At 45.2% G+C, this 15,229-nt stretch overlaps 1 protein-coding gene across 4 annotated transcripts in view; it reads right to left on the bottom strand.

Moving 5' to 3' along the window:
- UBE4B (ubiquitination factor E4B) overlaps positions 1-15,229 on the bottom strand; it is a 123,647-nt gene that overhangs the window by 34,638 nt on the left and 73,780 nt on the right. For all 4 annotated transcript variants that reach the window (XM_032863357.1, XM_032863358.1, XM_032863360.1 and 1 more), the window contains 8 exons: positions 12,766-12,907; positions 11,797-11,897; positions 10,534-10,648; positions 6,356-6,439; positions 3,226-3,282; positions 2,536-2,652; positions 2,338-2,436; positions 1,649-1,762 (listed from right to left, as the gene is read on the bottom strand). In XM_032863357.1, the coding sequence (XP_032719248.1) occupies positions 1,649-1,762; positions 2,338-2,436; positions 2,536-2,652; positions 3,226-3,282; positions 6,356-6,439; positions 10,534-10,648; positions 11,797-11,897; positions 12,766-12,907 (829 nt within the window). The remainder of the gene's footprint in view (positions 1-1,648; positions 1,763-2,337; positions 2,437-2,535; positions 2,653-3,225; positions 3,283-6,355; positions 6,440-10,533; positions 10,649-11,796; positions 11,898-12,765; positions 12,908-15,229) is intronic.

The raw sequence follows: 15,229 nt of genomic DNA, 5'->3' as shown, positions 1-15,229 counted from the left end.
TTGACAGAGAGAGATCACAAGTAGACAGAGAAGCAGGCAGAGAGAGGGGGAAGCAGGCTCCCCGCCGAGCAGAGAGCCCGATACGGGACTCGATCCCAGGACCCTGAGATCATGACCTGAGCCGAAGGCAGCGGCCCAACCCAATGAGCCACCCAGGCGCCCCCACCATTGTCATTCTATCAGAGGGGGCTCTTTACGGAGTCTTAATCCCATGTGAAGCATTTTATACATTCCCTGAATCTTCAGAAGAGCCCATGGAAGTCAGCGATACTGCTATTCGCATTTTACAAAGGGGGAAACTGAGGCTCAGAGAGCTAAACGACTTGCTTAAGATCCTCAAAATGAATTAAGTAGAAACACAATTAATGTTGCTTCCTTTCCTCTTCTTTATTTCCCCTCAAGAGCATCAAACCCTAGTTTCACTCAGCACTGATGGACTAACAGCCGTTTTTTTTTTTTAAGATTTTATTTATTTATTTGTCAGAGAGAGAACGAGAGTGAGAGAGTGAGCGAGCACAAGCAGGGGGAGCGGCAGGCAGAGGGAGAAGCAGGCTCCCCGCTGAGCAGGGAGCCTGATGTGGGACTCGATCCCAGAACCCTGGATTCACGACCTGAGCCTAAGGCAGACGCTTTACCGAATGAGCCACCCAGGCGCCCCTGACTAATAGTTTTTCTGGTTGACGTCACTACAGACGTCCTGTGTTAATGACATAACAATTATAATAATGGTAGTTCCCATCAACTGTGTGTCCACGCCGCACCAGGCACTGTTCTAACAGCTTTATGGATAGTAACCCCACAGTTAGGAACTATTATTACCCCTATTTAGCACTTAGGAAACTGAGGCACAAAGAAATAAACAGCAAAGGTCCCACCGTTAGTAAATGGTGGGACCAGAGAAGGAAACCCAGGCAGTCTGATGCAGGGCCACACTTTTCTCTATACACTTTTCTTCTTCTCAATAGAAAGGTCACATCATTCATTCACTACTTATTAGTAATATAGGAAAGATGCCCTTTTAACTTCTCTTCCCTTGCAAGGTAGTCCAGGCCACCAGGCTCCCCACCAGATCTCCTCGGGTCTGCTTCTGTCGCTCCTCCCACCTTAGCCCGTTTTCCACACAGCTACATCTGGCGGCTTCCTTGCTGCAAAACCCCCAGGGGCGTCCCATTCTAGTTCTTACCACGTCAGCCGTAGCCTGATGGGAGTCCCCGACCCGCCATCCTCCTTCCTGCACACTATTTTCGAGCCACTGAACTCTGCATATGGGGCTGTTCGAAAGCTAGATCATTCCCACTTTGGGTCCTTACAAGCGTCTAGAAAACTCTTTTCCCAGCCTTGTCATGGTTGACTTTCACATCAGTCGGTCTCTGATCAAACGTCACCTCCCTAAAGGTGTCTTCCCCACCACGTGATCGAAACTCACTCCCGTACCCTCCTTCAGGTACCTCCACGGCTACTTCCAGGTTCTCTACGTGCTTTATTTGCGTCATAGCCTGTGGAACATAGCTGCACAGCGGTAGGAAGATTCTCTCCTGCTCAACACCGTGTCTCCATTTCCCAGAACAAGGCCTGGCAGATGCCGAGTGAAGACAAGCCAGATGAGTGACTTTAGCCAATCAGTGAACGCGGGCTTCTCGAACCCTACCTGCATCTGTGCTTTCTTCATGTTGGCGTTGACGACGGCTGCCATGTAACTGAGAGCAGCCTCACGGGTCTCGCCGTTTAACAGAATACTGTGCAGAATCTTGAAAAGCTCTTGCTGGAATTGATTTTAGAAAGGGAGAAGAAAAAAATTAAGACCTGACTTTAAAAATGATTCCTTTTGACTTCAAGAACAGCTGGGCTTCTTCTTCCTCTCCTCTCCTCCTTCCACTCGTTTGAAGAGCGCCCGACCACCAGAGGAACAGGGGTGTCCACATTCAACTGTGTCAAGACCATTTGCACGCAAGCAGATGGTGGGGGTGGGGGAGGCAAGCAGTTACTACAGTTTTAATAAAATAACCTTTTCTATTCCCTTTTTGGGACAGGATCAAAATTACCTTAATTATGCTACCGTTAGCCTTTAATTTTGGCTCCCGGGAAGTCTCAGGACGGAGGGCATACCAATCCACTCCGGAGAGGCACGAGAGACCAGGGATTATGTGCAAACGAACGGGGCTCGCTCACTCTCAGGTTTTAAAGGCCTACGAGTGGGCTGGAACCGTAGCTTCCAGGCCGAACCAGTTCTCAGGGAGGCCACATGCTACTGTTACGGCAGTTGTTACTCAAGACACCGGTTACTCATACCCAGCCTCTCCACTACTCATCCTCTGAACTCACTCCCTCAACACCTACCCTTCCCAGCTCCAGGTAATGCTGCAGTGACTGGCTGACCACACGAGTGTTCTCCAGGGTAATGGCGGGCCCTGAGAAATACTTTTCAACCACCTTAGCCTGGGAAGAGAAGGGGAAAATTCCATCGATATACAATGTTCATTTAAGGAAGGAAACTGAACGTCAGAGCAGCAAAGTACAAAGGGTCACTGTACTTACATCGTCTTCTGCAAAGACCGAGAAGCTGAAGAAAGCCCCCAGGTAGGACAGTCTCTGCAGCTCCCGCCCAGAGCCGGGGCTTAAGGATTTAGGCAACCACAATGGCAAAGAAGCCACCTGGGCAAGAAACGGCAGAGGCAGGTCAGGCTGCTACGCCGGCAAGGGAGGGAGAAGTGTGACGAGCAGAGTTCTGGACAGCCAACTTGTTCTCAGCGGGGTCTCAGCCCCCAGGACCGGGCAGACAGTTAACACACAAAACCCCAAAGCTCACGAACATGTTAGGACCCCTGCTGCCTTTTCCTATCTCAGATGGAGGCGGAAAACCCTCCGGACTCCTCTACGTTTTCACAGGACGGTCTTTTGATTTTTTATGTTTTGAGAAGCTCTTTGATAGCGCTCGGACCAACTATTTTTACACTATCAAAGGACTCAAGTACATTTTTCCACAGGACTTGTTTTCCTCCTTGCACAATATTTATACAAAGATCATGGAAGGACGTAAATAAGTTCATCCCAGGCAATCACTTGTAGGGTTAAGCAATTTCACTACTGAGAGTCACCCAGACGTGTTACCTGCATCTAACCTAAATGTCCTCTAGGAGATGTTTTTTTCACACAACGTTACTTAAGGGGTATCTTCGGAGTTACACATCCCTAGAACCGGTGCAAGTCCATCAGGGAGTCACTCACCAAATTGCACACAGGGTGGGTCTTCCCAAACTTGGTTTCACAAAGCTCACCTAAAGCCTAGAAATAAGATCAGAAAGTGTCATTTTAAATTTTATTTTTAAATATTTTTTATTTATTTATCTGACAGAGAGATATAAAGAGAGCACACGTAGACAGAACAACCGGCAGAGGCAGAGGGAGAAGCAGGCTCTCCGCTGAGCAGGGAGCCCATGCAGGGTTCAATCCTAGGACTCTGGGATCATGACCTGAGCTGAAGGTGGCCGCCCAATGGACTGAGCCACCCAGGCACCCCCAAAAGTGTCATTTTTAAAAAAAGATTTTATTTATTTATTTGAGACAGGGGCAGAGGGAGAGGGAGAAGCAGACCCCTTGCCGAGCAAGAAGCCTGATGCAGGGCTCGATCGCAGGACCCTGGGATCATGACATGAGCCGAAGGCAGATGCTTCACCAACTGAGCCCCCCAGGCACCCTGCAGAAAGTGGCATTTAAATGTATTCCATCTTTTTTTTTTTTTTAAGATTTTATTTATTTATTTGACAGAGAGAGATCACAAATAGGCAGAGAGGCAGGCAGAGAGAGAGGGGGAAGCAGGCTCCCTGCTGAGCAGAGAGCCAGACGCGGAGCCCGAACCCAGGACCCCGAGACCATAACCCGAGCCAAAGGCAGAGGTTTTAACCCAATGAGCCCCCAGGTGCCCCTGAAGGTATTCCATCTTGAACTGACTGCCACGTGTAATACCAAGAAGCAGCTCTGATGCTGCCGTAAGTACATGAGCATTCCTTCCAAAACACTGAGAGCCTCACTACTCTTTGGATGTACCTGCACATTGTTAAAAAACTCAGATGAAACAGAAATATAAGATGAAACTAAGAATCACTCATAAACCTCACCCGAAGAGATGACCTCTGCTGGTATTTTAGTTAACAGCTTTCCAGCCATATTTTTGTGCTGATCCACACTGAAATAAATGTGTTTAGTTTTACAAAAAGTGATTTTTTTCACTTAACATCTTTCCATGTCAAAAAAAAGATACACTTCATCAACTTGGGACAGCTCATCTTGCCAGTGCTGAAACAGGACTATTTATCATTGCAATCTAATAAGCTACCACATTCAGAACATATTTAAAAGCCTTACTTGGCTTCAAGATCTCGGATATTTCTGAGAACTCCAGGGTTTTCTCCTTTGGAGCTGTAATCATTCTCATATTAGAGAATCAAGAAAATTAGGTTTTAGGGACATAAACACAGTTTAACATAGCCGGTGTGTTCCAATCAAACACTGTTTGAACAGTGAGCTCCATTTTCTGTGATTTGAACATAGCTACCAAAGTTCCCGAGCCGGCCCTCGGAAGCTGCTTGTGAGTCATGCAGGGAGGCCCTGACAGGTCTCCGGGGTGCACCGAGAAGGAAAAGTTCTCACCGCACAGGGCAGGAGTTCCCAACCAGTGCTGCACACCAGGATCACCGGGGGAGCTGGAAAAATCCAATGCCAGGCCCCATCCTCACCATACCCGTGACCAGTGGAACCACAGTGTGTGGGAGGCAGGTACCAGGTGTTTAATTTTAAAGATCCCCAGGTGATTCGAAGGTATGGCAATGTGGGGAGGCACTGGGCCAGAGAACAATCACAATTGTTTCTGGTTCCAGCTCCGGTGGTCTTCCTCCTCCTGCTCCCATTATCTCTCCTCGAACTGCACTCTCCCCGCTGGACAAGCATCAGTGATGGTATAAAATAAAGCTATTGTCTGCCATAATGGAGGTCTTTGTCTTTTGACCGAGAAGAACATTTTGTTGCTATCTGACACTGAAAGCTCCTTCCTGAAACATCGAGCCGTTCATACCGCAACAGAAAAGCTAACAGTACCGCGAAGGAACATTTACATCATTCGTTGAGAACGAATGTGCACTCGGATATTTCATCACTGGACTCAAACAATCAGATGGTTTCACTTCCTCTTATCTGGCACAGACAGAATAATGTGCCGAAGGATTAACAGAATTTTCTCAGAAACCCGAACGGCAGGGGCAGTAGAAAGAGCCCTGACATAAACTCATTCAAAGCTGTTTTTTAAAAAGAATCCCATTTCGCTCTCTAATTTCCCAACACTATCTTCGCCTCTTAACTCCATTTTGATTGATTAAAACAGAGACAGGCCCCCTTCATGTTCACCCGTGTTAGCATTTATCACGGTGTGGTCATCCGCACTGTTGTGGACTTGAGTTCCGTAGTGGGTCAGGGGCACTTAGTGGAGAGGTGCCTTGTCTAATTGGCCAAGTACCTGGCACAGAAGAGGTCCTCAGTGAGCACTGACTTAATGTAAGACGGAATCAAGTCCGTAAAAAGATCGATTTAATCAGGGCCTCAATTGATACAAGATTGTATTCATTCACTGAGTTAGCTGATTTTGTATTTTGTTATTTTTTTCCTTCACATCCTAGACTGAAAAATATTTAGTCATATGTCCGAGTATTTTTCTCTCCAAATTTCCAAGGAGCCAATTCAGAAAGAAAAGGGCCTTTTCCTTTCTTTCTGGTTCCAGTGTGTTCACAGCAGTCAGGGCCCTCCATGAGCGTCTAGGGAAAGGTCTGTCCAATTTACGCTTGCTGTAGGTGCGTGAATGAGCCAAGCAGACTGTTTCCCACAGGAAGCCTGAAGGAAATGGGGAGGGCAGACAAGAAAACTACTCTGAGATTTTTCTAGAAAGTCACTTCATAAAGCTGGGTTACTCTTCCTAGTATAACTCTGTCCTTCTCCTTGTATTTGTAATAGTTTGGTTTTTTTTTTTAAATAACAAAACTTCATCCCGATTATGGCATGCCTGCTGCCAGGAGGAGAAGGATCCACCAAGAATCGTCTTTTTCCTAAGCTACAACGTGAGGCCAAGTGCATTCCGGCGCTTGTGTCATTGACTCCTGCCTAAGGCTCGCATGCATGGAATATGTCCCGGGCTGCTACCTCCCTGTCTTCACCGACGCATCCCTGCACACCAAACACTATGCGGCCAGCACAGTGCTTTAAGGTTTTAAGTGTGAAAACAAGGCTGATAACCTGAAAGAAAAGTCCATGTTAAAATCAGCTGGGAGAAAGCATTTACTGAACGGCCTAAAGAGAAAGAACAAAGGTTTACCATGAGGGGGTACTTGAAGTAGTCACTATCGAGGGAGCACTCTTTGGCAGCGAGGGCCAGGCCTTGTAAAATGGGGATAAAGATCTGTAAGAAAAAAAAATCAGAAATGTAAGTTTAGGGAAACGTAAGAACAGGAGGCGTGCTAAAATAAAGTGCTGAGTCTGAATGTCTAAGCATTTCCACCGTCCCCAAGGAAAAGCTGTTTTGTTTAGAAAGGAGTCTGGCATCCGGCCACGGAGTGTGGCTCTGTCCTTCCACAAGGCTAACCATAAAGAAATATATATAGCTGGATTTTCCGGAGGTAACAGGATCTGGGGAGCCCCGATTCTCTGGCAGGACTCCGAGTGACTCAACAGAAACTCACAATTTTTGAGCCCGCTATAGGAGTCCCCAAGGGTCCTCACTCTAGTCTACTGAATTCTCCACATCTCGACAATGACTATGTTTCTGATAACCAAGCACCTACAATCTATGAAGAAACTGGACTAAATGTTCCAGTATCTTCTCAACTCTATCAGTATTTAAAATACTCTCCCACTTCCTTCTGATTCTTTCCATCGTTCCCTATTTTGAAGAGAACAGGAAAAACACACCAGTAATGGATATTATCATCATTTCGTTAACTTTAATTACACAGAGCAAAGAGGTAGCTGGTAAATGCGGAGTATGCAGAAGAAAACTTGACTGGAATGACTTACCTCCGTTTGTGGTAAAATGTATGCACGGACATGACGCCAGAGCTCGAGGGCACCCGGATTTATTTTCCCAAGTTTACCATCAACACCAGGGCACGCTGTCACCATGCACAATTTGCTCAGCGTAGCTCATCTACAAATGCCACCATGCACTCACTGACCAACTCACTTAGGGAGTTGGTTGGGATTCCAGACCAGTAACATTAAGGAGAAGATGGTATAAACAACAGCTGAAAACCCAAATGTCAACAAGTTGACAAGGGAGTGCTCTATAAAGCCCCTAGGAAATCTGAAAAATTCCCTTTCCTACTAATTTCATCCCACTGTACTGTGCAGCCTGGTCATTTAAGGAGCCCAGGATTTAAAAAAAAAGTGCCCTGGATTACAAAGTGTCTGTGGAGTGTCTTGAGATAAAAAGATAGCTCTGGAAGAGATCACCCCAGTTTTTGCAACTCAAAACCATCAGGATAGAAGTAATGTGCTGTCAGAAGCTAACTAAAATGGACAGGTAAAGCTTAGGTGTGGCGATGGGGGAGTGGCAGTATTACAATCAAGAAACACAAAACTGAACTTCCCAAATCACCAAAATAAATTTCACAATTGGTCATCTAGAAAAATCTTAATACATTTTTCCAGAATGCTATGAAGAAAACATCTTAGTGTTTTCTAGAGACTTATCCTCTTTGCAGGTAGGATTTAATTTATAATAGACAAGACTAGCTATAATATTTATCAAATAGTCAAGCATTATAATATTCATGTGACTTAATTTTTTTTAAAGATTTTTGTTTATTTCTTTGAGACAGAGATGAGCAGGAGGAGGGGCAGAAGGAGAGGGAGAAGCAGACTCCCCGCTGAGCAGAGAGCCCGATGTGGGGCTTGATCTCAGGACCCCGAGATCATGATGTGAGCTGAAGTCAGATGCTTAACCACCTGAGCCACCCAGACGCCCCTGACTTATGTATTTTAAACGATTCTCTTGTTTTCAAATAAACACTTTTAATCAATGACAAAAAACACAAATGTTCATCTCCAATCCTAAATTCTAGCTACTGTTTTATTTCTATTTATCTGTGAACATCTCAAACATTAAAAGAAGACTGAAGTTTCAGTCAAAGATTTAATAGTTCAAATCTGCCCAACTCTTCAGACAAAAAGGTGAAGTGCTATTTGCCACTCATTCATCATTTCTCTCTAGGAAAAAGCACATGGTAATACGAAGACAGACAAGGAGTGTTCAGGACTGAGTGGCAGAAGAGGAATCAGAATGCCCTGATTAAAAAGAAGCAGTGGGGGGGCACCTGGGTGGCTTGGCTGGTTAAGCATCCGACTCTTCGATTTGGGCTCAGGGCATGATCTCAGGGTTGTGAGATCGAGCCCCACACCCGGCTCCACACTCCCTGTGGGGCCTGCTTAAGATTCTCTTTGCCCCACCCCCATCTGCCCCAGCCACTAGAGGAAAATAAAAACAAACAGTTGGTGCACAACACTGTGAATGCACTAAAAGCCACTGGATTGATTCGTTTTATGTTATGTGCAAAGGGGTCACTTCACAACGTTTGTGTCAGTTTCTTTATGAATAAGATAAGCATAACACAGCCCTTTCAGCTGATCACTGGGCCGATTTTATAGAGCTAAAGCTACTCTGGGTTCCTCAAATGATGTCTTGTACAACAGCGAGAGTGTTCTCATTTTTTTTTTTTTTAAGATTTTATTTATTTATTTGAAACAGAGAGAGAAAGATCACAAGTATGCAGAGAGGCAGGCATAGAGAGAGAGAGGAGAAAGCAGGCTCCCCGCTGAGCAGAGAGCCCGATGAGGGCCTCGATCCCAGGACCCTGAGATCATGACCTGAGCCAAAGGCAGAGGCTTTAACCCACTGAGCCACCCAGGCGCCCTCATTTTTTTTTAAATATTATTTTTTAAGTTATTTCTGCCCAATGTGGGGGTCGAACTCACAACCCCAAGATCAAGAGTTGTACGCCCCACTGGTGAGCCAGCCGGGGGCCGCAGAAAAGTACTCCAATTAATGCACATCGCGTACACAACAGACGGCTCCCCTTAAACCTTCCAAGATGGTTATTTATTCTGTTTTCTTTTTTTTTTCTTTTTTTTTAAGTAGGCTCCATGCCAGAGTGGAGCCCGACCTGGGGCTCGATCCCACAACTCTGAGAGCAAGACCTGAGTTGAGACTGAGTCAGACGCTTAACTGACTGAGCCACTCAGGAGCCTAATGGTTGTTTATTTTCATCAGAATTCACTTTTCTCTCTCCACATAGGAAAAGCTCACTATGCTGCCTTGAGTATTCTTTTTTTTTTTTAAAGATTTTATTTATTTATTTGACAGACAGAGATCACAAGTAGGCAGAGAGGCAGGCAGAGAGAGAGAGGAAGGGAAGCAGGCTCCCTGCTGAGCAGAGAGCCCGATGCGGGGCTCGATCCCAGGACCCTGAGATCATGACCTGAGCCGAAGGCAGAGGCTTTAACCCACTGAGCCACCCAGGCGCCCTTGCTGCCTTGAGTATTCTTGCAGTCAACAAGACCATCATCTAAGAGAAGGAGTCGATGAATTCCTAACATGGTCATGACACTTAACTAGGAGTTTTGCTTCTGGATTCTTCTTTTACTAACATTTTAGAAACTGCTAAAAACACAATTCCTGAGATTTCAAATTAATAGTTACAAATAATATTAGGTATAAAAAAATTAATCATATCACTTAGAGCTATTGCCTCTGTTCTGTGTAGAAAGAAACAATCATACGGTAAATTATAAGAAAGTGTCATAAAAATCCTTCCGTCACTGGAAACAGCTTGTGTGAGAGCTGCTGTGGCCAAGTGCTCATGTCACGACACAGGCCGGAACACAGTGACCAAGCGTGATGCCAAAGTTTCACCTCAGAAGAAACCTTTCGGACTAAATAAATAGCTTTATTCCTAAATATCCCAAATCTGCATTTTCACTTGACTTCACACAGTGAGAAATAAAAACTGCATGAATACTTAATGAAAGAAGTAATTAGCAAGATATGAGACATCATTCCCAGTTGAGTGGCGAGAAGATAAAAGATCCTGTGTGGTACGCAGACTGCACTGAGCTAATTCGGTCGCTGGTTTACTAATCTCCTTTTTGCAAACCTGGAGAACTAATTTTCGACATGACTCAACTGGCGAATGCATGTCATGTCGTGTGCCATCTCTTAGCATGCCTGTGTTGAAAGCACCTTGAAATGAGGGACAGAGCCTCAGGTGACTTCTTACCTCTCAGGGCACTCAGCACTGCTTACAACACTCGATGCCTGATGGCTTGAAATGGACAAACGATCTGAACCATGCAGCTGTCAATCTGGTTATCTCAAGAGAGAAATCTCAGGTAGATCTCTCCGAGCAAAGAAGACAAGTGTGTTCAAATTCTGAAACCGAAGTTTTCAGTAGAGGGTGTCTTGAGAAATCAGCCTTGGCACAGAAGCTCCCAAAGCCTCACCTGCTTGAACACTTCTTCATCCTGGTGAGTGGTCCGCACCAGCTCCTGCATGAAGCCATACGGGAGATTCCTGCACAGCATATACGGCACCAGGAAGGACGGCTGCTGCATGGACCTGCGAACCCACAAGAGGCAAACCGCGATGGCTCAGCTCATCAGTGTGCAACAATACGGCGCACGGCCTGTCACACCAGCAGAAGTGTCCAGTCAAACGTCAAACTTTAAATCTCTCAAATATTCTACACAACAATTTTGGCAAAAGACCAACCTTCTTAAATTGTTCATCATCGATTTTTGGTCTTTTGAATGAAGAGACTACAGAAAGTTTCAAAGAAGCCATCTTTTCCTACAGTCAAGCCCTTCAAAAATAAAGCATTACCCCAAAAATGAAGCATTATAGGTCTCTTTTACTTATTTGTTTATGGCGCAGCCAACTGAAAAGAAAAAGATCAGCGATGGGTGAGGACTTTTAAATAAAACTCTTGTTAATTTTAACCACAGAATATTTCTTGAGGTTTTGATCCATGTTTATCCTTTCTTTCTTCTTCTTCTTCTTTTTTTTTCCTTTTTAAGGTTCATTTATTTATGTAATCTCTATACCCAATGTGGGACTCGAACTCTAACTTGGCAGATCAAGAGTCCCCCGCTCCCCTGACTGAGGCAGCCAGGTGCCCCCACCTTTTCCTTCTTTTTGACAAGTTTCACACACAGATGGTTCTGGAACAGAGAGTAATATAAGAGCACCAGAACAAATAAATGTTGTGACTTTGCCATTTCTTCCTTAGGTGTTTTCGCATCACTTTTCCTTCAGATATTTAAGTAAAAGAAATGAAATACATAAATACTCTTTCATTGAACTCAAAACCTTGATGGGACCCTCCGAAACAATCAATAATGTAGTCTGTACTTTGGGGGATTCCCGAACGAACTGCTCTCCCACTATTATTTATCACCGAGTAACAGAAACTGACTGTAGGAAAGTGAGAACCTGCACATTCTTTTCAAAGCTCTCCCCTGACTTCAAGGAGCCTTGATGCTGACCTACGTCAACAGTGGTCTAGAGGTAAAGCAGACAGAGAGTGTTTCATTTTCCTAGTGTTACAGAGAAGGAACGGGACCTCCTGGGTCATCCAGTCAGCCCCTTTCATCTTGCAGGTGAGAAAGTGCGTTATCCAAGGTGAGGCAAGTCGGCTGGACAGCACGACGTCTGCTGACAGACAGAGTCCTCTCCCTGCTACCCTGGGCGCACCCGGTTCCTCCTACCTTGGTTGCGTGAGGGAACCTTGCAGGACTAGCGCAGTATGGGATATGCACTGCGAGCGGATGTTGCTCAGAAGCTGGCTGACTGCCGGCTGGCTGCACGTCTGAAAGAGAAGGCCAAGGTCAGGACCGCATAAACCAAGAGAATAAGCTTGCACTGTTGAAAACGGACAAGAATCAGGAGACGTCCATCTCCAGGACGCGGCACGCTTTTCTCTTGCTTGACTCGTGACAAACAAACTAGAGTAACTACATCGTCCACGTGTGCTGCCTCCGCCCAACTCCACAGTCAGAGCAGAGAGAGCGGGAGAGGGAGGCGCCCATGTTCCGCTTCCGCTAAGGTTCAGTGCGACAAACCCTGGAGAGGCCCGTCACAAATACGTGACTAACAGGGGGACAAGTGGGCTAGGCTGGGAAACTAGAAGTGGACAACGAACAGGGAATGAAATAATAATAAAGTCAGCATGAAACAGAGAAGAAAAAGCATAGCTTCGGGAGTTTAAATCCCGATTTTGTGACTTTCATGTGACTGCAGACAATCACTCAGTGTCTCCGAGATGCATTTGCTCCTTCGTACAACAAAAACAATTCCTGCCTACACTAGGTGAACCGAACAACCGTGAGATCTGAGCTCACGGAGCCCAGGGTCGGCGGTCCCTCCGTGAGCGGTTATTACCACACTAGTCACAGTCTACCGGAAACTGTGAGGGCCATGTAAGACCCTGGTGGCAACGGCACTTGCCCCCATCACTTCTTCCTGCCACGAGGACGTGAGTTCTATGAGCTCTTTGTGTGTTTTGTTCACTGCTAATGCCCTGAGCTCCCAGCATGGCGCCTGGCACATAACACATGCTGGAGAACCACTTTCCTCACTGAATAAGGGAAGAAATGTTGCCAAAGGGGGCAAATGATCATTTATCAAAAAATAACCAGGTTCTGATGGGTTTTTTAACTGGATCTGTTTCGTATTACCTTTGGTGCTTTTTTTTCCTCTATTCCAACTCGGTCAAAACACTCGATGAGGTAGTTCAGCATGTCTGTCTCCTTGCAGGTCTCAATGGTGAAATGGTCACTGTAGGAATCCCAGGTACTTGCCCCACCAGAGGCTCCCAAACTTCGGAGAAGAGAAAAGAAAATTGGTGATTCTTACCTCTTCTCAATGAATCATTTTGACAGAGTTTGCATTTCTGCAGCAGAAAGCCCGTTAGGATCCCTGCACCCACGACAATGCACAGACACCCATGCAGCCGAGGCCGGAGCGGACTGCTCACCTTCTAAACACCGTACTGACCTAAGAAGAGAGTTGGATCAGAGACCCAACACCTTATCTTACTGGGAATGGCCACTGACAAAGCCAGGAGGACTAGGAACTGTTACTGGGCTTGGCATTAGAAGGGCTAGCACATGGATTTAAATCAAACCGACCAGCTTCACTCAAGCTGACTCGGAGGTGGAGACAGACGATGCTACTGCTGTCAGTGAACTCAGGAGGAGTAAAGTAATGAAGGCGAACAAGAAGACCCCTTCTCACGACTTCTGGCATAACCTCAAAAGCCTTCAGCCAGCCTTTGGCAATAGGACCAGAGGAGGAGAACCGTCCAGTTATAAGAAAGAAACATAAACCTACTTGTATTAATGTAAAAATTTCCAAAACTCTCCATGAGAAAGGCAAAGTTGTACAGTAAACACAAACAAAACAAAAATCCTGTGTAGGGTTATCCCAACTCGGGTTCTATTCCGGCTGTGCTGCTTGCCTGTCACCTGACCCTAGAACCTTCTCTTCTCCTCTGCAGGGAGGCTTAAAAGAAACCTAACCGAAGTGCTTTGTAAAACAGAAGCAGGACACTGCACGAAGCACTGTTATGATTAGCAATTAACTATTCACCGAGACCAAAGCCAAACGTTCTCTCAAGGGCTAGGTGTGAGGAAATTAAAGTGGAGATCAGCCATCAAGAAGTCACATACCAAATCTGATGTTTAGCTCACAAATTTATTTGATACACACGAAAGATACGAAGAGAGTAATCATGGCACCAGAGAGGCTAGGAATTTTGAAATGAAAAGGAAATGAGAAAGCATAAACTTAGCAAAAAAAATTACCTATGAAAGATGACAAAGGATGGGAATAACAGCATGACCTTGAAAAACCCACCCATGCCTACTTCGACTGGGGCAGACAATTAAAGGCTAGAAACCAACAGGACTAATAGGGATTGAGGTATTAACAACACGTTATGCAGGTAGATGCATAGATATACATGACTAATTCTGGAATATATGCATAACTGACCTCAGAATTTTAGAAAAATACAGCTGACCCTTGAACAACACAGGGTTTAGAAGTGCCAACTCCATGCAACTGAAAATTGCATTTAACTTCTGATTCCCCAAAAACTTAATGACTAACAGCCTACTTTGCCTTACTAATAACATTAACAGTCGATTACCATGTATTTTGTATGTGTATTATATACTATATTCTTACAGTATATTCTTAAATATTATTCTTAAGCTAAAAATACCAAAATACTGTTAAGAAAACCAGGGGCACCTGGGTGGCTCAGTGGTTTAAGCCTCTGCCTTCGGCTCAGGTCATGATCTCAGGATCCTGGGATCGCTCGAGCCCCACATCTGTTCAGTGGGGAGCCTGCTTCCCCACTCTCTCTGCCTGCCTCTCTGCCTACTTGTAATCTCTGTCTGTCAAATAAATAAATAAAATCTTTAAAAAAAAAAAAAAAAGAAAGAAAGAAAAGAAAAGAAAACCATAAAGGAGGGGCGCCTGGGTGGCTCAGTGGGTTAAAGCCTCTGCCTTCGGCTTGGGTCATGATCCTGGGGTCCTGGGAACGAGCCCTGCGTTGGGTTCTCTGCTTCATGGGGAGCCTGCTTCCTCCTCTCTCTCTGCCTGCCTCTCTGCCTACTTGTGATCTCTGTCAAATAAATAAAATAAAAAATTTAAAAAAAAAATAACCCATAAAGGAGAGAAAATACATTTACAGTACTGCACCGTATTTATTGAAAAAAATCCACATATATGTGGATCTGTGCAGCTCAAACCCCTGGTGCTCAGAGGTTTGACCTTGGATGAAAGTATGGTATTAAAATTACAAAGATGAAAACAATGCCAGTTTTAAATCCAAGGCTTTCAGGCCAGAGTCCAGTAAATCTGAATTCCTACAATCTGCTCTACAGGTCTGATAGAACGGAAGAGAGAAGAAAGCATTGTTGGGGGGGGGGGAGTGGGACAAAAAGCAACCATCAGAAAGAAACAGCAAAACTCACCCACAAATATGAGAAGTGTGGTAAATCCCCAAAAGTAGAAAGGGGAAAGGGAGATATTTTCTTACTGTACCATCTCAGTTTCAAGCTCTCTGTGATTCTTTCCTCTTCTGTCTGATGTCAGCCCATTATTCACTGCACTTCCAAAGATGAACTTGAC

Source organism: Lontra canadensis, unplaced genomic scaffold (assembly GCF_010015895.1).
Source record: "Lontra canadensis isolate GAN:19392208 unplaced genomic scaffold, GSC_riverotter_1.0 scaffold25, whole genome shotgun sequence".
Lineage (NCBI taxonomy): Eukaryota > Metazoa > Chordata > Mammalia > Carnivora > Mustelidae > Lontra > Lontra canadensis.
This window is presented reverse-complemented; position numbering and strand designations above follow the sequence as displayed.